The sequence below is a fragment of the Schistosoma mansoni genome (genome assembly GCF_000237925.1).
Source record: "Schistosoma mansoni, WGS project CABG00000000 data, supercontig 0037, strain Puerto Rico, whole genome shotgun sequence".
Taxonomy (NCBI): Eukaryota; Metazoa; Platyhelminthes; class Trematoda; order Strigeidida; family Schistosomatidae; genus Schistosoma; species Schistosoma mansoni.
In genome coordinates this window covers 1,590,587-1,612,798 of record NW_017386026.1, presented here as the reverse complement: position 1 = coordinate 1,612,798, position 22,212 = coordinate 1,590,587, and the positions used below count along the sequence as shown (strand labels likewise).

Genomic DNA, 22,212 nt, shown 5'->3' with positions numbered 1-22,212 from the left:
TAGTCCTTTTAGGTTTTCAATGGTGATTTAGTTAAGATCATTTGGTATTTCCGACTGTGAAAACTCTACAATCTCCACAATTCGTTCCATACTAATTAATTATGATCTCATTCTCGCCGGTACAAATACATGATTGTTTGCAAGGTCAACGTACAATGAAACTCCAAACCAAACAAATAATAATACAGACTACCTTTTCTCCAGAAAATGTACCGCTAACACCGGGTTCTGTTTTCACAGATAATGTGGATAGTCCATCACAGACATTAGTGGTATTATTAGAAGGGGATGATATTGATTTTTTTGGCAACTGTTGTTGTAGTTGTTGAGATGATTGTTTCATCAATGTTTTTGTTTGACTTGTGCAACGTTTACAATGCATATCATATAAATGTTTGCCATGTTCACTTGTAGTATCCAAGATTGGTAATTCATTTGCTATAGTTGCTACAGTGGTAGTATTAGTAGTTTCAGTCAATTGACATGTTGTTATTGTTGTGGCCGTATGAAGATTGGAAGATGGAAAGCTATCTGAAGAGGAAATCCCCATAGAACTAGTAGGAATAGATCCATATACGACATTAGAATGATTTGTATTTACCTAAACATTAGAAAAATAAGGAACAGTACTTACAGTGATTGATCGAAAAATCAAAATGTACACCTCCAGTTTGAAAAATGAAACAATGAAATGAAAGCTAAAACCAAGTTGATACAAAATATCCTGCTAAGAAAAAAAAATGATTAAAATTTGAATATAAATGGAGATATACCGAAGACAACAACGACGACAAACTACACTGGTAATAATCTCGGAGAATAGAAGAAACAAGTTGTTTACAAATAGTTAAAAGTCACTAGAGAACATGGAATAAGTAGAATGAATTCATTACTCTCTTTTCTGAATACAAATAGCTATCTTCATATATTTATTAAGAAGTATCTAGCAAATCGAAACATCAGTAATATAAACTTATTCTCAGAAAACAAGAATAGTGATTTGAGCAGGATAATATGAAAGAGTTTAGTTGGGAGTTATTTTGAAGGTAAATCAGTATGATATAAGCAAAGGTGTAAAAATAAAGAATGATAATATATTACAATGCCATGCTACAATATTGATAATAACAAAGGTTCAAAAAGCAAGAAATAGTTGATTACGTAATCAGCGAATGTTGATAATAATAAAATGAGTAAAGCTCAGTTAATTAAGATAAAATTACTAATCTATAAGACGGTTGAAATAAAAACACGTAATGATGTAATTCATTGATAGAAAGAGTCCAACAAGATTTTTCGATGTAATGAAGGAATATTTGTCGCCAAGGGATGGAAAGATTAACAACCATCTCCTTTTAAACACATAAATCAGGTTCCTGACGCACGATAGCAAAGGTTTCAGCAAACTTCAGAAGAGTGGAGTTCAACTGTGTTATTCATGACTGACAGATTGCAAGCTATCGACCTGATGTACCGTATCCAAGAAATATTTAGTAATTGCTCTGCTTAAAGTGGTTCCCTCTATTGTTTGAAGGCTCTTTGAAGCATGTTCAGAAAATCGAAGATATGCAATCATTTTTGTTCGGTCAATGTAACTGCTTTAACAAGTAAACGTAAATTTATAAACACAGTTGGTGGCCAAATGTATTCATAAAACGTGCTTTAACATAAGGCAAATATTTACAATACTTTATTCAGTCCATTTTTTCCCTTCCAGCCATAAGAATATGGTGAAGCCTAGTAGGCTCTTCTGGAGAAGGGTGCTACATAGAAGCACAGCACAACTACCGGGACTGCACTGTTTACGCAAAATCATTACATAACACTCTCATTCGGTTTTTTTATTTTTTGGGGCAGACTCATTTTTACCATCTTTTCGAACCCTCAATAGTTATGCAATGACTCTTTGTAGCATTCGTAATCGTTTGCGGGTATAGGTAGAGCGGTTGATTAGGCCGATCTCCACCACCCACATTACCGCTCACGTTAGTACATAGGATGGTTACCATGATCCAGGAGGCACGACGAGGACGTGTGAGTCGGATTTTACCTCCATTAAGTTTATTTACACCTTTGCCTATATTATACTGATATGCCTTCAAAATGATTTTAAACTAAACTCTCATGTAAGTAATTTAAACCCATTTTATAATTATGATTTCTAAATATCACAGGTTGTAAGCAGCCGACAAGAACTAACCGAAATAAATATAAATTTATGTTATTTTGTTCATGCTCTCAAGATAATAAAGGGAACAAGGTATGAAAGTAGCCTCAGAAACTAGAAAATCAATACACTCTATTTACCGACTTATGTAAAAAAGATTCACTAATTACTTGACCAGAGATCAACAAAACAAAACGCACAACAGAGAAACAAAGACAAATAAAGTTGATGATGGAACCTATGAAAACACCTTTTCATCAAAGAACGAGATCAATGTGAACTAAGAGTTGATGTTGAGTGTTTTATTCGCAAAATGACAATAAACGCCTTGTCATTTAACCATCCAGTGCAAATAACACAATACAATCAAAAGTCATGCCAATAATTGTGTAGATTTTTATAACTTTTTAAAGTGTCTAAAATTCATACTAGAAGCTTATAATTTGTTTAACCAACAAACGTAATTGTATTATTTCTTTCTTTGTTTAAACTTGTGAAAAGAATACTTGTGCATCTTACAAACACTTCTCGGTCATTAAGTAACATATTCTTGCTTTTAGGATTCATGGACAACGCTAAGAATTTGTCCAACTCAGTTTATAACTGACTTTTATGATGTTGATTTTTGCTTTAATTTATATACAAAACAGGTCAAATATAAGACAAATTCAGTAATGGAAATATACACTTACATTATTTGATGAGACAGATGAAGTGATAGCTGATGATTTATTATGAGCATTATCTGCTAAACGAGTACGTCTCACTATGGATTCCAATGTTTTTACGTCTTGACAATGTGTCAAATCAATAGGTTTTAATGTACCACTAATTAATGAATCGAAAAATTGATCACGTAACATTATAGATGACTCAGCATTAGAATTTGTACTATTAAGAGTATTGGATGATTTCTCTGAAATACAAGGATTATCTAAACAATTAAGAAATAAATGTAGTTGACATTTATATGTTGGATAATCTTGTGCCAGTGGTGAAGATCCATCTAATGGTATAGAATAGTTAGTTAAATTATTTCTGGTAGAGATTACACCTTCCAATTCTGCAGTTAAAGTTTTCAATCTAGAACGATTAGCTGTGAAAATATGGCGTGAGGTTTGTGTTCTGTTTGAAAGTTTGAAAATAAAAATCAATGAAATAAAACAGCGTATCATTACGGGAAATAAGGGGATACTAGACAACAAAACATGACAGTAAATGATAAGTATTGTTACGTGAGGTATCCGAGATTCGATACCGATACTCAAGCTCAATATACATAAGCCAAACTAGCTACTCCAGTGAAAAAAGAAGTGTATAGACTAGCAGTAGCGGTTGTAGGTGTGGCCATTGAGAAAAAAACCACTAGTGGTGTTTGTCTCTTTCCTTAGAAATGAAAGCTGATTCTTGGTTTACCACGTACGCTTATCGTTTAACCTTTTATTGATTAGTACAATGTGTCAGAAGACTAGTGGGACTAAACGTCAGAATGGAAATAATTTCACGATATTTAATCATGTGATATGTTTAGGTTAACTATCCGACCAACAATTAAGAACCAGATTTAAATACTAGAAAAAAATGTTTCATTTTCAACATAACTGAAAGTACTAGCTATCTTACGCAGTACTTCTTTTCCTTTGATCTTTCACACTATCATTAGTACCACGAATAAATTGGCTTTTTAACCTAGTCCTTAAATCTATTCGAAATTTACCGAACAAGTTTCAATGTGCTCACTAGTCTAAGCAATTTGACATTATATGGTTGGAGGTAGTTGGTAAGAAACCGTGAACTTATATGTGAACTATCAATTTTGAGATGGTGGAGAAGATTTGTAGATCAGGTGGATGATTTTTGGTGGAGTTTTGCTCTCTGAGTTGGATGGTTTGGTCGTGGAGCTTTCATCATCCTTCTGGACGACATTATCAGCACAAAATTCTGGTAGAAGTAAAGTATTCGAATTTCTCCATATGTGGTTCACAGCTTGCCCTGTACACCTCGATGTTGATTGGTTCTTGTTGACATTATATCTGTCGTTGTTTATTTCTTTGTTTTGGTTGTATATCCCATTGGTTTGATTTTTGTTTCTATGTTTCTGCCTAATTTTTCTGATTGGCCGATAAATTGGATTGATTTCAATCAATCAACCAAACCATCCAGCTCAGAGAACAAAACTTTATAAAGAAAAACAACGATCAATTCTAATATCTCAATCCTGTTACGAGATACTTGCGGTCAGATGACCTAGTAGCGATACTTCAGGTTGTGAAAGTGCGTGACATGGGTTCAAATCGATCAGGGAGAATCAGTTCCTTTAGGATTTCAGGGACAAGTGCCAACTGGCACGACACCTAAGGGTAACATAGGATTTCCTGTTGACCAACTTGAATGATATAGTGTTACATATACCTTGGCACAAATGAAAAGAAGCGGTTTACATCATCACTTTAAAGCTATCTTCATTTTCGCGAGTTTCGGTTTACCTTTTTTCAAGTAGTGCAAAAAGAAGACATCGATATTTCTTTCGTATACGCTCAACCTTCTCAGACGTTAAGGGCTGTTGTTTATTGTTTTTATCATTTGATTCAGATGATACGGACGAAGGTGAGCGGGAAGCATCAAACTCCGGCGAGATTTTATTCACATTTGAAGGTCCTATCAAAACGATGAAAAAGTTGACAAAATTAGGTTTGCGATAAGTATACTACTGAATGATTAATAAGTAGCTTAATGACGTTAGACACAAAGTGAACAGCTGGTGGTTAACTACGAATGATTAACAGACAAAAAACCAACGAAGTTAAATTCATCATACGTAAAAAAGACTCCATATGACAATTATACCCATTCGCACATCCAAACACAAAAATACCACATGTTTTGGTCAAGGAACTAATATATTAATACCAGGATAGTAGAAGTTTAAAGGGCTTAGTAAATTATTACTTGAACTAAACCAATAAACCATAGTGATAATTGGTATATACTAGAAGCTTCCACAACTTATTAGTACCACACGATTAACCCCCATCTGAAAAATCCAATAATATACACAGATTGAGCGAGGTCTTGTTTTATTGACCAGGGTGTGTGTGTGTGTGTTGTGAATGTTGGTTTAAGTTGTAGGTGGTACTCATCATGGATTGAACTCGGTTGATGTACCACTGAAAATCCGGAAGGAATAGACACCTTCCTTTCTAGTTTGGAACTTTCAATCATTGATAGCGAGCAAATCTACTAGGCATCGAATACCATATCTTCAGGTCTTACAGTGAACGAAATGAGTTTTTTTATAGAGTAAGCTGAAAAGTTGTCACCACTGTCATTGGATGGTAGTAACAGTATATCGCAAATCGATTCAAACTTAAAATATCTACGGCTAGGTTGGTACCCAGTAATCCGGTGGTCAAGAGCAGGCCGTGAGTACTGAAGGTCTTGACTTCGATCTTTGCCCAAATTGTGGATGCGAACAGACGAATACTATGCCAGTATGAAACTAAAATTATGTTGCACTATCTTTTTCTTCTGCTTCATTGATTAATTACAGATTAACTGTCTTTGCATTGGTTGATAAATGTTTTATCAGCTCAGACATATTGAACTGGTTATTTTTGCACTTGTTGACGCTGAAAATTAATTGGTGTTCCCAAGGTTAACAATTTGAATGTAAGTTTTTATATTTTGACTTTAATCGACTTCAAGGGCATGTGAATCATATAAATCTAATAGAAGTGTGAAGTGAATGACAAGTAAACAAGAACAAGCCACTAAATTTCACGCACAGTTTTAATTTCACCGGTATGGTAATCGGTATTGTATCGAACAAGGGATAATTGTATATGTGCAAATATTATGTCATTGAATAAATATTCAGTATTTACGAATAATTCACCTTCATTCTGTCCAGAACATTTATTCGATTGATTGAAAGATGTAGTCTTTTGAGATCGATCACTTTTCTGACGACTGTAAACAACCTGTTAGAGTAAAAACAAAAAAGAATAGGAAATTGATATTGTTTTGAATAAATTAACTCCAAGCAATCTGATGTAATAAATACTTTAAGACTGGACAGAAGCAGATTTAACACTAGAGGGTTTTCAGCATTAATAAAACATATGAACATACGGTGATTTGTGTACTAGACTATGAACTGTTTATTATTTAATCTACAGACTAACTGATTGTAATCACCTGATTTGATTAGGTATCGCAATTCAACAAGTAGATTTCAGGTGCCAAAAATCAGTTCAATCTACTTCCACTTGGGGAATCGAAACGAGGTCAGCATTACCAGCTTTCATAAAATGAAAAATCAATCATATGAACAGTGGTAGAGATAGTGAATGAGGATCACGTTAGAAATAAGAACCAATAACTCTACATCCAGTGAATAAATAGTATCGTGCATAATATCCTACTTTATAAGTTCAGATCCTATTTCATGTGATACCATGGGTGAGAAATTTTAAGGAATCACAGACTAAGAGGAAACAACTCTTCAGTGCATTTTGGTTTCCAAGAAATTCTCAACTGATGTCAGTTGGTTATAAGACCTATCTTCAAATTAAACGAGAACTCTATAGAACTCAAATAATTGTGAGAACAAATTGGTCATAAGCGATGGAATAAGTACAATAGAGCAGTAAAAGATCTTGGTATTTGTCTCCTTTTACACGTACAGATTAATTTTGACATTAACAGACAGATTGAATATAATAAACGTTTCTCCAAAATCTAATCATATACCGTAGATTAAGTAAATAATTTAAAAGTATGTTATGTTGTAAACAGTAAAACTTACTTGAAAAGTGGGATGGGCAGATAAAAAATCAATCAAAGAATCACTAGTAGGTGCTCTAGTACCATTTAGAACTGTTCCACTTCTACGATCTAAGACAACGAGTGTTTTACGGCCATCTATATGATATTGATGACCCTTAACAAAAACAAAACAAAAGCAAAGTACAATAAACGATTTTTTATTACTGGGTAAATGATTAACACTCGTAAAACAAAACAAAGAAAATAATACAGAACTTGGTAAAATTCTGTATCTGTTCAAATTGCTACATTTTTCAGTCGTATTACAAAACGAAAGTCAGTACTAAGAAAGGATGTGCCATAAGACCCACATGTGTGAACAAATTAACGCTAGAAATAGAGCAATCTGTTCAAGATTTTCAAAAAATAGATGCTTATAAGCAATTGGAATCAATTGTTTTCAGATATTAAATGCATTTTCCAACTTATAGAGCGACAACTTCCTAGAAAACCATTTATTTTGTAAATTCGTCAGGGTGTTAGCCATCCTTAGTTTACTACCGAAGATCAAAGACATTATTTGGCTATCTACTGTGCATTTAGTAGTCTAATATTCCATCCCATTCGCAAGATCTTTGTAAATGCAAGTAAACACAAATGCTATTTCCGTAAAATAAGCTCCCATGATATCTACCAATAAGTCTTCCGAACAAGATTTGCTTTTTTGGATGTCACGCCTAGAATAATACAAGGCAGCTTGTAGTCTTCAGGAGATTAAAATCGAGGCTAGGTGTTTGTACAAGATAGTTCGAAGAAAAGATTACAAAGCTAAAAGACTCGTCCATTACTACAAACGATAAGGAGAAAATCTGGCTAACTATAAAACAGCTTTTTACTGCTCCAATAAGTCCCAGTCTTTTTACATATCACACCTGTGTGAAGAGAGAATAAAAATAAATAACCAGAGGGAAAAGTAGCCATCACCAATAGAGAAAAAAGAGAGAAAGATGAAAACTACTGTGATAGACACAGTTTATTGAGACAAGAAATTCAGGCCAGAAAACGTGTGAATTTGAGTTGTGATTTATGATGGTGGAAGTAAAATACGATTGGTCGTTGAGTTTGGAAAAATAGCCAGAGCCTACGGACTATTAAATATGTGGTTTCCCTTCCTCTTACTGATTTTATCTTTGGACCCACTGAGTGTGACTGCCCGTAACTGTATTGAATAAGGAATTATCTAGTGTTAATGTGGTTCGCTATTTCGGGTCGTGAATCCTTGTTCTGATATGACGCGACTAGTCTTATTAACTTCTTATCGTAATATACGTAAGAGCGAGAAAAAATATTCTAAACATCTGATATATCAAATTGTAAAACCATTATTTTTGAAAAAAAAAACACGATTCTTATTCATTTCGAATAAATAAATACATGAAAACTAACTAACCGATTTATCTAGAGGATCTGTTGAGTCATATTTTCTGCAAACTGTTTGAAGTACATCCATTCCGTATGCTTTCAAACACCTGGTTACTACAATAAACACTAACCTGTAAAACATAATGATGAAATGGAAATAAAAAGACTAAAGTATACAAAATACAATACCGATAGCAGAAATCTGAAATATGCATAACATTTGAAAGTATTCAGATGATGGTTGGTTAGAGGTAGTTGATAGGAAACACTGCTTGACCGATGTTTCTCATGCTACTTAGCACTTATTACCAGGGTGTACCTGTAATCTTGAGGGAACTACTACTCCGTGGTGGATTTGAACCCATGTCATCCAACTTCACAGTCTGAGATATTAGTACAGAGCTATTCAGACAGAAACTGACCTATTTACTGCTGCTTAATCACTAAATAATAGTCGATTTCGTGTTCATATGGTTTTTAGACCCGATCAGATTTTATCGATTACGTTGCCATATAGTTAACTAACTAAACAGTATGCACTATGTTTTAATGTTAGGCAGCTGTATGCAGTTGACCGTACACACTGGATCTAGGTCTTGGTCCGCTGTATACAATTGGCAGTAAAGGAAAAGAAAAATATGGCACTGGCCACTGATCGGTGATTAATCAATGTGAGTATGCAGATACTACTGTCCGTCAGTCAGATTCAACGTAGAAACATGTACATATGTTCCTTGGTTTAAGTCGACGCACATTAGGGTAGGAGAGATGAAATTTTCAAGATAAATCCTAGAGTAGTAGGGGTAGCACAGTAATACTGGTAATATAAAAGATCAAGGATCAAAGATACGATTCAAGAAAATATAAATTAGTGTGGTAAAAATGTCATTAGGAATCGAAAAGATGAGATTTCGGGGACGAGGGAGAAGACAAAGAATGGATACACCTGTTTTCTCCACTTTAGTGAATTTCAGTTATGGAAGATTTGGCGATTAGATTAGAAATACGAGTTAATGTATGTTTATTGTAGCTCTATTATTGATATATGTCATTACAAGTAGTCGCATATGCTGTGAAGGGGTGGCCTTCAGTTTGGGCACCTGGGCAGTATCATAGCCCTCACACAAATCAAATGAGATTTGTGCGGCGCATATGTATCTGATGCTTCCTTGTACCAATATTTATGTTTAAATAAATAATAATAAATAGAAGGGGTGGTCTAGCGATCAAGACGTTCAACTTTAAACCACTAAATCATATGTGCAAATCCTGATCCTATGGATAAAGATGTTTATTACTGATACACAAGGATAAACAGGTTGTTTAATTTAAATGTCTTGGGCAAAACTGAAAGGCAGTTCAACCTGATAAAAAAATGTTGGGTCTGAACAACCTAGGATCCAATACCTTACTTAGAATAGGAAGTTCAGAGACCTAGTTGAATGAATAAAAAAGATTGACATCGTGAAAAACATTAAACAAATAAATTATTGAAAAATTTGTTTCAGATCGTAAATCATATAGATACTGTGAAAAATACAGATACTGACACTAACCAGATGCTTTGACTATAAAACCTGGATCACAGACTAATGAAATGTTGCGAATTGAGCAGCAAAACAACTGAAACACAGTCGTAGATACATGGAAAGAACTTATTGTATGATTTCTGAATAGTCTTAATACCTAAATTATTTTATTGTGAAGCATTTACGAAATAATACAAGATCGTCACGACTCGGCATCACCATAGTATATAACCATGCTGTGCATTAATGTACTAATTCAAGGCAATACGCACAGTATGCACATATGCCAATAAGTGACTAATCAATTGCAGTCTTAAACATCAATGTGAAGATTTAACCAAACAATACCAAGTGAATTTAAAGAGTTTTAAGTTGCACAAAACACCTGTATTGTACATCACACATTTTGAAAACCACGAAAATGTTACCCCAGTGTATACTCAAAGGCAATCACCTTGAAAAGAGACATTGTATTACTACAAGATATTGTGAAGATTATTGAATTTGAAATTTCCTATCACGGAGAGATCTCGATTAAGCAATCATTGAAAACCAAGAAGCACTGAATAGCCCTAGTGTGAAACTACTTAACAGTACACACACACAATCTCACTAAGGACCGAACCCAGAACCGCTAACTCGTATGGTAAGAATTTACCATTCAAATTGAGCTGTGATTCAATGTTGTACATTTCCAACTCCAGTCAATTCTCAATATTCCTCGACCGAATAATATTCAGCGTTTTTTTAGGTTTAAAACGGTTATCTAATCAAAGTCAGTACTGTAAGAGAATAAGCTTCAATCAGACGGTTCAAATTGAAACGTTGAATTACATACATCGACATAGGAAAAAACTATAATCAAGTAAAGATTAAATACTATTAGTCTGTGTGTGGAAAAAAAGACTATGCAGTTCACTGCCTTCTCGTGGTGGGGGTGTTGATTACGAAATTGAGAGGACTAAAAGCGAATATCCGGAGCTTTAACCGGGTTGGTGGACACGAGAAGTCCATCTATGGGAGTTGGAAAACCCTCATTCCAAACCAATGGTGAACATGGGCTCCAGGATCCTGAAGGAACAAGTGGCGTATGAATCAGTCGTTGGTCACCGGCTACCATGGGACTGCATCTCCTTACGATGCTCCACTGCCTTGTGGATCAGACCTTTAGGTCGAAGGCTCCGGGTGTGGCCCCCTAAGAAAACCACCTGCTTCGGTTTGGGCACCTGGGCAGTATCATAGCCCTCACACAAATCAAATGAGATTTGTGCGGCGCATATGTATCTGGTGCTTCCTTGTACCAATATTTATGTTTAAATAAATAAGTCCACAATAACAACATACTTGAGGATTAATAGTTTTATCACAATTTGGTCCTAAACATGAATTTGTTGAATTCACTTGTTCTTTTATTTCATTTTTTAAAATAATCCGTGGTCGTTTCTTTCGACGTGATAGGGCTTTCATGAAATTAACAGATTGTAAACTATTTGTGTTGTTAACAGACGAATGATTTAATGCATCACATGAATTGTTCACGCTATATGCATAAAAATAAGAACACGTTTTTTTATGTTATTAGTAAGGAAAAAACACAAAACAGAATGTTGTAAGTTAGTAAACGTAATATCTGGAAAAAAATGTGCATAGGCTCAAGTTGACATAATATCAAGCCAATAAGCTGAGATGAAATCCGTATCAGATCAAATTGTCGTGGCAAACGCTTACAAGCTTAAGACGTTTTCATTCAGTGACTGTTTCAAAAAGGGAAAGCGGGAGGATGAAATCCAATTTTGACTGGAACGGAAATAATTGTAAAAGAAATGCACAAACACTGAAGGCAAACGAACCTCATCTTGTTCTAACTAACCAAGTTCTAAGAATGATAAGCAACAGTATATATAGCCAAATTACACAAATAATTGATTGATAATAATCAACAACTTAGTCTTTGGTAGTAATCGAATATTACCTATTGAAATGTGGTCTGTTGGCCTAAGTGTTTTTGCTCTGTTACAACCACACAGGTTGAAGGTTTCGTTAGGTACAAGAACATGACTTTTAGTGGAGCGATGGCTCAGTGATTAAGAATTTAACTGTCAGAAAATAAGCTGCAGATCTGAACCAAGCATCATCTACTTCACTTTAGGCAGTCAGGTAATACAACTAGCTCTCACATTTTGGAGTTTAGATCGAAGTACATGATTCGGTACCTGTTAAATAGATACTCATCATCTACTGAGAAGTAAAGTGTGATTACCGAGTGAACTGTTTACCATTTTAAGAGTTTACAACATAAATAAGCGATAATGATCGAATAAAACCAACAAATCAATAATCAACTTACGAAGATAATTTATTTTCATTAGTTACCACATATGATGGAGTTTCTTCTACACTAGTCAAAGTTGAAAATGATTCAGAAACTGAACTATCATCCTCTGAAGGACATTTTATAGCTATATCTGTCTCTGGTAAAATAGTAGCTATTCGGTCACGTTCTTTTTCAGCTTCTTCAGTTAAACGTAATCTTAAACTATTTACTATGGTTGCTGTCAACAGATTGGTAGGCGATACAGATGTATTAATGATTGGAGCAAATTGTGTCGACATAAATTCATTAACATTATCAGAACCAGTAAATGCTTGTAGCTGTGAAAAAAAAATTAAATGAAACAGGAATAAATTAAGTTACATCATCATTTTATTTAAAATATAATTTGTGCTAGCATGATAAAGTGCTGATTTCTACATGCTTCAAGTTGGGATCGATTTAGAGCACCCTCATTGGTTCATTCTCGACTAATCAGTGCTAGTGGATAAGTAAAGATGTTAGAAAATTCTTATGTAAATTTCACGTGAACTCTCATACTTTTAGCACTATCTTAATTATTCGGATTTATTCGGGTAATATTTTTTGCATGCTCTTAGTTCTTATTCTAAATTGGGTAGGTTCGAGTAATATATCACGCAAGGCCATGAAAATACTAGACTATAGAAGACCATGACGATTTAATTTAAAACATACTTATGTACAGAGATACACAATATGGAATAGAAATGTTATTGAAATTTCCTGACTTACATGATCAACTTTATCATTTTTGCCAGTGTAAGCACCCATTAATTTACATGAATCACAGACAAATTCAATTTCATTTTTTTCCATACATTTACCTTCTTCTGGTTTAATTCCAACACAATCACCATGATACCATTCATCGCATAGATCACAACATATCATGAATCTAAGATAGGAAGTTTTTTTTTAGAAAACAAAGACATATATATCATATACTATAAATATTTTGATATTAAGATCTGAAGTAGCATTAAGGCTTATGAAAGACGAAATAAGTTTTAGATATTTGTCCAAGTCCTCAGTTGAACTAAGGAAAGAAAGTGTGTAACAATTGTATCAATATTAATGGACTGATTACTGATGAAGCTTCCAGATTGAATACAAAACGTCTACTACATGGTATTTAGATTATTACATCATGTTATACAAAATAATGTCTATTTTGTAAACGGAAAAACTATACTCTTTGATGTTCAATATTATATAAGTTGAGAGAAACATAAAAGCTCATAGTAAATTGGTATTTCTGTCAGAACTTATTACAGATGACAACTACGAATATGCCATGATTTGCTAGCGTTAAATCATTTGTTCTCTTCTCTCAACCTTGACAATTATATTTTATATAAGTACAGTACTAGTAAGTATAATGCATTAGAAATTTCAGAATCTACTTCCAGTAGCCATATTACTGCTAAGATCCCACGTAACCTAGTTTCATAGATAAATGTTAATTCTTTCTTGTAACGATAAGGACGAGCTGAATTTTATTAATTCATATTTCTGCATAGACGTCACCATTTTCTGAATGATTCTTCTCAATTTTAGTTCTCTAATTTTTGTGTTTCCGAGTTATATTCTCTTATCATATAAATAGAACTGTATTATTCTAATTTTTCTGCTTGAATATTATTGATCGGGAGGCTCTGGAAGGGGTAGAAACCTCCACATAACTGCGTAGCATTATCGATGAACAAGGAGGATCCGATGAAGACGTAAATGCAAGGATTGGGAAAGAAAAGGCATCATTCCTACAATTGAAAAACATATGGAACTCAAAACAATCGTCAACCGATATGAAAATCAGAATCTTCAGTACGAACGTCAAGACAGTCCTACTGTATGGAGCTGAAAATTGGACAGCTGCTACAACCATCATCAACGAGGTACAGGTATTTGTAAACTATTGTCGACGCAAGATATTCAATGCCGGTTGATTGGATACCATCAGTAACAACCTACTATGGCAGAGAAAAAATAGGCTTCAGCTGAAGAGGAAATTAGAGAAGGATGAAGTGGATAGGACATACTTTGCGGAACTCATCAGACAGCATCACGAGGCAAGCCCTAACCGGAAATCCTGAAGGGAAGAAGAAAATAGGAAGACCAAAGGGCACAATGCGTCGGGAATCGGAGGCATACATCAAACGAATAAAAAGCGACTAGAAAAGATTGCCTGGGACAGTTCGATGGAGAATGCTGTTGGGCAGCCTATGTTCCTCAATGAGAGGTAACAAGAGTAAGTAAGTAATCTTGAATATTAAGTCATCATGCACTTCCGTATTTTTTCCATGTTGTGGATGATTGTTGAATTGTAATGTGGCTAGTCATTATTTTCCCGAGTTCATTATAGGAACCTATTTGTGTTGCAATAAAATCAATCGTTTCGTAATTAGAACTTACCGTAGACCTGTAACGAACTTTAATCAAGTGTAACAGTTGTAGAGTATAACTATATACAGTATGAACAATAAATACGCTTGAATTATTTAGAACACTAAGTTCCAACTACATTCGGTATTGCCTGTATATTACTTACCTTTCATCATGAGGTTGTCGACATATACACCATAATCTTTCAGGGTCATTTTCTTCAGAATCTGAAGAACAATTACTTAAATCTTGTGACTGTTTAGAATGACGAGATTTTGTGCGTTTTCTGCGAGCAGAATTGTTTACTTTCATATGTGGAGACAGTTTTTTGTTTCGTTTTGTGAGACCACCTAAATTAGGAAGATAAGTGTGCATGAAATGTAGGAATAATTTTATCTTTTCTGATAAATCAATATAAGGTAAACAAGAAACAGCAACTACAAAGTTTGTGTGAAAAATTCAATAACATAATTGTGTATTATAAATGTTCTAATTATGAGCGATTGGAATTCATTACTTTTCTGACATCCCATTTAGCTAAACTCACTATTGGTGAGCCAAATACTTTTTTAACTGGTTGATACATATCCTATTTATTTAACCGTATTGAACAGATCATTTCTGTGCCTACGAAAGTTGAAATTGACTGCTGAGGTTGAGCTCATTACTTTAAATATGAGCTTTGATTTAAGCTATGATTATCTATTGTGGAACCACTTGGTGATTATATATTTTTACGTGTAAATATTTCCGAGAAGCCAAGGTAATCTAAATTTCATCGACCCCAGATGCGTTATCATAGCAAATCTAGTGACACTTGTTACAAAAACAAACTTATCAAATAATTTGCAACTTGTTCAAGATACAACTACGACTAACGACGACTGAATACATTATAAAGCTGTAAAATATATCCTAACTGTTGTCTTAAACTAGTTATGATAGCTAGAAAAATGACGGCTGAGGAGTAGAACTGGATATAAAAGTATTCATACCGCGCTTAAAAGACAAGACAGTGCTTTAAGTGAAATAGCTTGTGACAAAACGTTTTGTTAAAGATTGTCTTATTCTTCAAATTACACCGCTAACAAAAACTGTCATAATCATATCTCTGATTCATGTATGAAATATCAGTCAATAAGACATTTCACACATCTCATTTAACCATAATTCTTACTCGAATATGTTCTTTATGCAATACGTCATGAGATGTACACGATATCTGTCTATGTCAATTGGTGATAAACAATGTAGGGTCTGACACAAATGTTAGTCCAATTTGTTATATTTTTGTTTTAAACTATCAGAATGACGGGAAATTGATAAGATCGGGAGTAAAATAGTTAAAATGATAATGTAAATAGTGATAGAAAGCCAAATAAAGGAGATTGGATTTAAAAAGAAGGGATGAAAACAACTAAAACACTGTGACCGATTTTAAGCCATATCACATAACATTATTAACTATAAACGAATATAATCTTGAAGACAACAAATTTGGAATGGCTGGCCTGTATTCCGTAAACATGAATGTAATGCTATCACAAGCACACATATACTGATTAATCACGATGTACAACCATTCCATCAATTATTTTGACTAAAATATATAGATTATTATCCAAAAAAGACATGGAAATAATGCTTTTTTAGGTACTACACAAAATGTAGTTGATATTTTTTGAGAAGCATCTGAAGAATCACTAATAAAGCCTCAAAGACATGCAGCTCTAATGCATGGATTGACCATGGTGACCTGAAAATTTTGGAAGATAAAAATTGATAGATGCAGTGATTGTAATAAATGAATTTAAGGTGAATAATACTTCAAGATATAGTGTCTTTTGACATGGTTCATTTTATCCTTTGAGTACAAAGTAAAGTGTCTAAGAAACTAAGCAAACGATAGGATTTGTAGTTCATAAAATAGCGTCTTTCTCTAAAACTCAATAGCCTACATTCAAAATAAATTTATACTCTATTACATTTGGATTGTAGTTGAAAACTAGGTCGATGATCAGTTCTTGAATTATTCAAATGAAACATTGTTAGTATCTTAACAATTTGAAACAAGTGCTTGCCTAAAACAGTTATGTGACTAACTGACGACAAATAACAACCTTACAACGAAAATTTTAGTGAACTTTAAATGGTTTTAAACTGTGCACTTAGAAGAAAATGGCTCACCGGGAATTTTAGTTCTCAAACAATACTCTGAAATATCTTCTTCTTCACTTTCACAGCACTTTTTATTCTTCTGTTTAGCTTCAATACGAGCTGACTGTCTATAAAAAGATATATTAACAACGAAAGATGAAGCTATGGGTTTATTATTTCATAACTATTTTTATGTCTAAAATTATGAATAGAAATATAATCAATATCATTAATAAATTTCGCATTCAAAGATTAGAAGTCTTTTTCGTGATATGTTCACTTTATGACGTATGAATAAGATTATAAATAAGCACAAGCTTTGATATGAGCAACAATAGGTAAACTAAAACTACAAAATTATCTCCAGTGGTACAGATTAACCTTTATTGTATAGATTGTACACAAAATATATGGGTACGGGGAGAGGAAGGGCAACCATTATGGAGGTATCTGAACTTACATAACAAAAGAGTTTGGTTATTTTATTTATTTATTTAAACACATAAATATTGGTACAAGGAAGCACCAGATACATATGCGCCGCACAAATCTCATTTGATTTGTGTGAGGGCTGTGATACTGTTCAGGTGCCCAGACTGAAGCAGGTGGTTTTCTTAGGGGGCCACACCCGGAGCCTTTGACCTAAAGGTCTAGTCCACAAGGCAGTGGAGCATCGTGAGGAGATGCAGTCCCATGGTAGCCGGTGACCAACAGTTGGTTCATACGCCATTTGTTCCTTCAGGATCCTGGAGCCCATGTGCACCATTGGTTTGGAATCAGGGTTTTCCAACTCCCCTAGGTGGATCCTCCGCATCCACCAACCCGGTTAAAGCTCCGGATATTCGCTTTTCGTCCTCTCACTTTTGTGAACAACACCCCCGCCACGAGAAGGCAGTGAGTAGGACTTTCCTGGCAGAGGCTATATATTCGCGTGGCCATATGAGAGCATTTCGAGAGGGAGAGCAAACTCTCCCCACTCTCGGCCGTACCAGGGCATTTGGGGTTATTTTGGTGTTGTGAAAAATGTTTTGATCCTTCTAATATGTGGTTTACACAAGGTGTTAACATATTTTAAAAAAGGGGACTGTCATCGAAACTTTAAGGATGTCTTGAAAAAATCAGATTCATGTATATTGTTTTACCAAGCATACTGTAAAACACTTAAAACAATCATTTAAGATAAATTATCACACCATAATCCGATGTGTTGAATTCAATTGGGAAATCCCATAATATTTTCAGACGGATAGAAAGGTTTTGAAACTAAAACCTGCTGCTTTAGTTCAAAAAATATGTAACAAACAAATAAAATATATATTAATGAGCAGAGCGATAACGGAGCAAAACTTAATCGATAACTGAAGTCTTAAGTTTAATAGCTATTTAGTGACCTACGGATATCATTGGACAGCGATAAAATACTCATTTCGCAACTTATAAACATAGTAGTTTTGTCTTGTACTTTGTTACATAATGTTTTTTCTGATTAGAAAAAGAGTGCGACTGTGGGTTCTTATTATTTATTTATTTACTATGAAGAAGCACATAATAAGTTATGAAAATTTAGACGTTCTAATTTCTGTTCATTGGGATATCACACGTATATTATTTTATGACCGATTGTAGTTGTGTATTCGGTCGTTCAATCATCACAAACACAGTTAAGAACTGAAAATAATGTCAAATTACACTACGTTTAACAGTGTAAGGAATTATTGTTCGGCCATATGACATTAATAAATGATATATATTTCAAAAATAGAAATGCTTCTATGTGTAATCTTGGTAATGACGGATACGAACTAATAATTACTCGTCGATTCCAGCAGCAATTTCACAGTCATTAACACAGAAGACATACTGCAGTAGTAGTTGGGTATTCAGCTAATTAGCGACTCACACAAGAAATTAAAAAAACCAATCGCTATATATATATATATATGTATCTATATATATATAGACTACTTAGTCAAATAATTTTTTTAAAAAAATAACTGGCACCATTTACCCATGGAAACGGACTAAATGACAAAAAAAACAACACAAGATAGTCCACTGGGTTCTTGGAGCTTATGAAGAAGTGTGTATAACACTTCAGTTAGCAACGACCATACATGTGCATTAAAAACAAACGGAAATTAAATTGATACTGCTTTAAACATTGATTGATTAAAGGCATAAAAGCTTGAGTTTAGAATAGCAAAACTGTTAAACAAAGACAACCTGAAGGATTACAATACGTGAAAAAGAATTGCAAAGAACATGGCTATCATTCAAATATTGTAATAAATGCTTTGCTCGGTAGAATCAATATGCACGGAATTTGGCTAGTAACTGCATTTAGCATCGAAAAAGTACTTCATGCACTTGACTTTTGGTAACACTTGTGCGAGAAGCTGTAGTGACCTACTTTTATGAGGAGAACAAGATTGGTATAGTGGAAACAATTATTCTTATAACCAACTGTACCAGTGATTGTTTTACTGTAAGTTTAAGTGTGCCAAAAAACGCACTTTTCCGTTATTTGAGACCTTACACGAACTCTTGTACGCTCAGTAGGCTCGCCTATAAACTTTGGCACGACCTCGGTATTATTGCGATACCACAAGATCGCTAACAAATACGTCTTACTAAGACCTTCAGCTGCCTTTCGACATTTGGTCTTGGGAGGGGTCCAACCTAGCAACTAGCACGTAGTTTTCCTGTAGCGGTGATCATAGTCAACCGCAACTCTACACTACCACAAACCCATAACACTACACAAAAACAGGTGAGACTATAATTTATGGACGACTTCTGAGCGAAGCTAAAGTCGCCTTGAGAACATCCACCTACTGACTATGGCTGAATGAGGGCTTTAAACCAGTGTTAAGAATAAGAATGGTGATTTACAGTTGATTGTTAGGGATATGGATTAGTCTTAAAGTTTTCATCACGAAATGACATCAGCTAAAATGTCGAGACGCTATTCTGCCAAATGGATAAAGGATTTCGCGCCGAAATCCAAAGCCTGTCATCATAAATCTGACTGGTTCGTCTATGAATTATAGTCTCGCCCAAAAACCCAGTTACCGACATGGGAGTTTAGTTAAAGCCTAAAATACGGAGGCCTGCCGTTTTCAACATTATGGAATGCTTGTAGAGACTTACGTCAAACATGAAGCTTATTCTTACGAAAAGCCAGACTAGTACCTTTAAAAAGTCGATCTCCGAAATACGAAGTGGAGCCTCGTGACCTAGACCAAAGTGACAGAAAGGTCTAACTATTAACTCCACAAGCAAACTAAGCCACACGTTAAGACACAATATACTACACTAGGAGAAATAATTAAGGGTTTTAGCAAGTTATGCACCATATTTTGTCAATGGAAAATAACACCACTTTACAGTTTAACGGCAGTAAGTCTAACTGCATTGTCACACTTGACTAGTAACTTATGAAAAACAATGGATGAATACAAAGCAGCGCAAAGAAGGGAACAAAATTGTGTCTTAGAAAGATTAGTTACCTTCTTTGAGTAGGAGTTGTAGCATTTTGATTACTGTCCGGAGAACGAGGAGTTGATACAATATGTAAAGACTGATAATACGTTAATAGAAAGTAACGATTATAGCTTTTACCTGTTGACAGCTTGGATTATCTGCCGACCGACAAGAAAAATCGTTTATTCCACAAGAATCATTTTGAAATGAACCGTCATTTATGTGATTATAACCGGGAGTTAAATCTTCTATTACTAAGCGAATAATTACAGAAGGTATGCTTACTAAATAACTGTGTCGAGGGGTCGTTAATATCATTAGCAAAACTCATGCCTTTAACATTTGAGAATTATTTGTCAAACAATGATAGCATTAAGGTGACGAAAACATTTGAATTGCGCGGAATTCAATCGACAAGACTTTTGTAACGAACTTGGATAAACCGATTGGATTATTCACCCTCTTTTCCTATTGTTTCTGCACATCTCAAGGATTTAAGTGATGCCGGTTAGTTAACTACACTAATTCTAGTCAGTTTGATGGTAATTAGTTTATGTATTTTGTAACGGTAGTCGGGACAATCAACACAGATCAATACTGATTCCGGTTATCAGCAGCTATTACATTACTAGTCGGGTGGTTGATTTGTGACATTGTGGATCGCGGTAAAGTAAAAATTCGAATAATAGGGAGAAAAACTGTTTTAGAAGGTAGACTAATTAGTTAATTGATTGTCTATATATTGTGAGTTGACCGGAATATGAAAGTGATCGGTAAACGGGAGTAATTGGAACAGAGCAAGGAGTAAGCTGATAATGTTAGTTAGTGATAATGGTAGATAAGTTGCAAGACATGCATTCGGTACAGCTAGTCTAAGCGTGAGATGGTAATCTATGGGTGTGTACGTGTTTATTAAGTCTCCTCTTGAATCTATCAACTAAGCGGATGTGGTCACTTCGAATGGGAGAGCATTCAACTTTAAACTGTCGGTGTGTAACCTTAAGAAGTTCGCTCAAAGAGCATGATGTTGACGTCCAGGCATGTGGATTGTGCTAAAGTTACTTATTGTTGTGGACACTTCTCGGATCACCCTTTATTCTCTTATAGCCGAATGAGAATAATACCAAATGTTGTTGGTCCGTTTTCATAGAATTTTGTTTTCAGCTATGTCAGTAGCTTGGTTGCTCGACATTTTAAGTGGTCTTTTAGATTGACGACTTGTAGAGAGAGGAGGCATGATAATATTTTGAACTTGAAGGTGAGGCCTGTATAAGGTGTCAGAAACAATTCTAAAGTGATGTTAACGAGGTTGGTTTGTCTAAAACGAATGATTTCATTTGATTTAATTCGCTTTGTTTTTGAGAATTCTGTTGTTCATAGACTGAGACCGGACTCTACAGAGATTATCGTAGGGAATATGATTCATTTGTGTCTTGTGGAGTTGATTGACAAGTTAAATTTCAACCTACTATTCTTCCAACACTTTTCTATTCTTATGAGATCCTATGGCAGCTGAAGCGAAACTTTTCCGTTTTTTATGAACCTCCATACCTTGGCATCATCACTGTACATGAAAGTTGGTAGGTCAGTTTCTTCTACGAAGTCATTAGTAAAAATCGGAGGAGTAGTAGAACTAAAATAGCACCCTGTGGAACCCCACTCACATTGACTCTATTTAACTTGGTACGAAACATCCTGGCTCTGTGAAATTTGTCTTCTTTATCTTAGTTACAAGTATTGTATGTGGCGCCATGTCGTCGCCTAATGGGATTCGAGGTGTCACAAGAAAATAATAACCGCTGAAGCCTAGGGTGAATACCACTAAGCCAGGGTACATGCAGTTCAGTACGAAGCCAGGTGCATGCATAATTCAACCACTGAAGCCTAGAGAAACTACCACTAAGCCAGGGTACATGAAGTCCAGCACTTTGGACAGGTCGTCAGCAGACAAT

The 22,212-nt window shown here is 34.6% G+C and overlaps 1 protein-coding gene across 1 annotated transcript in view; it reads right to left on the bottom strand.

Annotated features, from left to right (window-relative positions):
* Positions 1 to 20,591, bottom strand: part of Smp_160140 (transcription factor,putative) — a gene marked incomplete at its 5' end in the record, with an annotated part of 29,499 nt that extends 8,908 nt beyond the window's left edge. Inside the window, 14 exons of the mRNA XM_018790775.1 lie at positions 194 to 601; positions 2,860 to 3,292; positions 4,654 to 4,825; positions 6,063 to 6,147; positions 6,975 to 7,109; positions 8,385 to 8,522; positions 11,287 to 11,425; positions 12,233 to 12,537; positions 12,971 to 13,133; positions 14,787 to 14,970; positions 16,808 to 16,905; positions 20,287 to 20,357; positions 20,399 to 20,508; positions 20,546 to 20,591. Of these exons, the coding sequence (XP_018646013.1) occupies positions 194 to 601; positions 2,860 to 3,292; positions 4,654 to 4,825; positions 6,063 to 6,147; positions 6,975 to 7,109; positions 8,385 to 8,522; positions 11,287 to 11,425; positions 12,233 to 12,537; positions 12,971 to 13,133; positions 14,787 to 14,970; positions 16,808 to 16,905; positions 20,287 to 20,357; positions 20,399 to 20,508; positions 20,546 to 20,591 (2,487 nt within the window). The remainder of the gene's footprint in view (positions 1 to 193; positions 602 to 2,859; positions 3,293 to 4,653; positions 4,826 to 6,062; positions 6,148 to 6,974; positions 7,110 to 8,384; positions 8,523 to 11,286; positions 11,426 to 12,232; positions 12,538 to 12,970; positions 13,134 to 14,786; positions 14,971 to 16,807; positions 16,906 to 20,286; positions 20,358 to 20,398; positions 20,509 to 20,545) is intronic.
* Between the last annotated feature and the right edge of the window lie 1,621 nt (positions 20,592 to 22,212).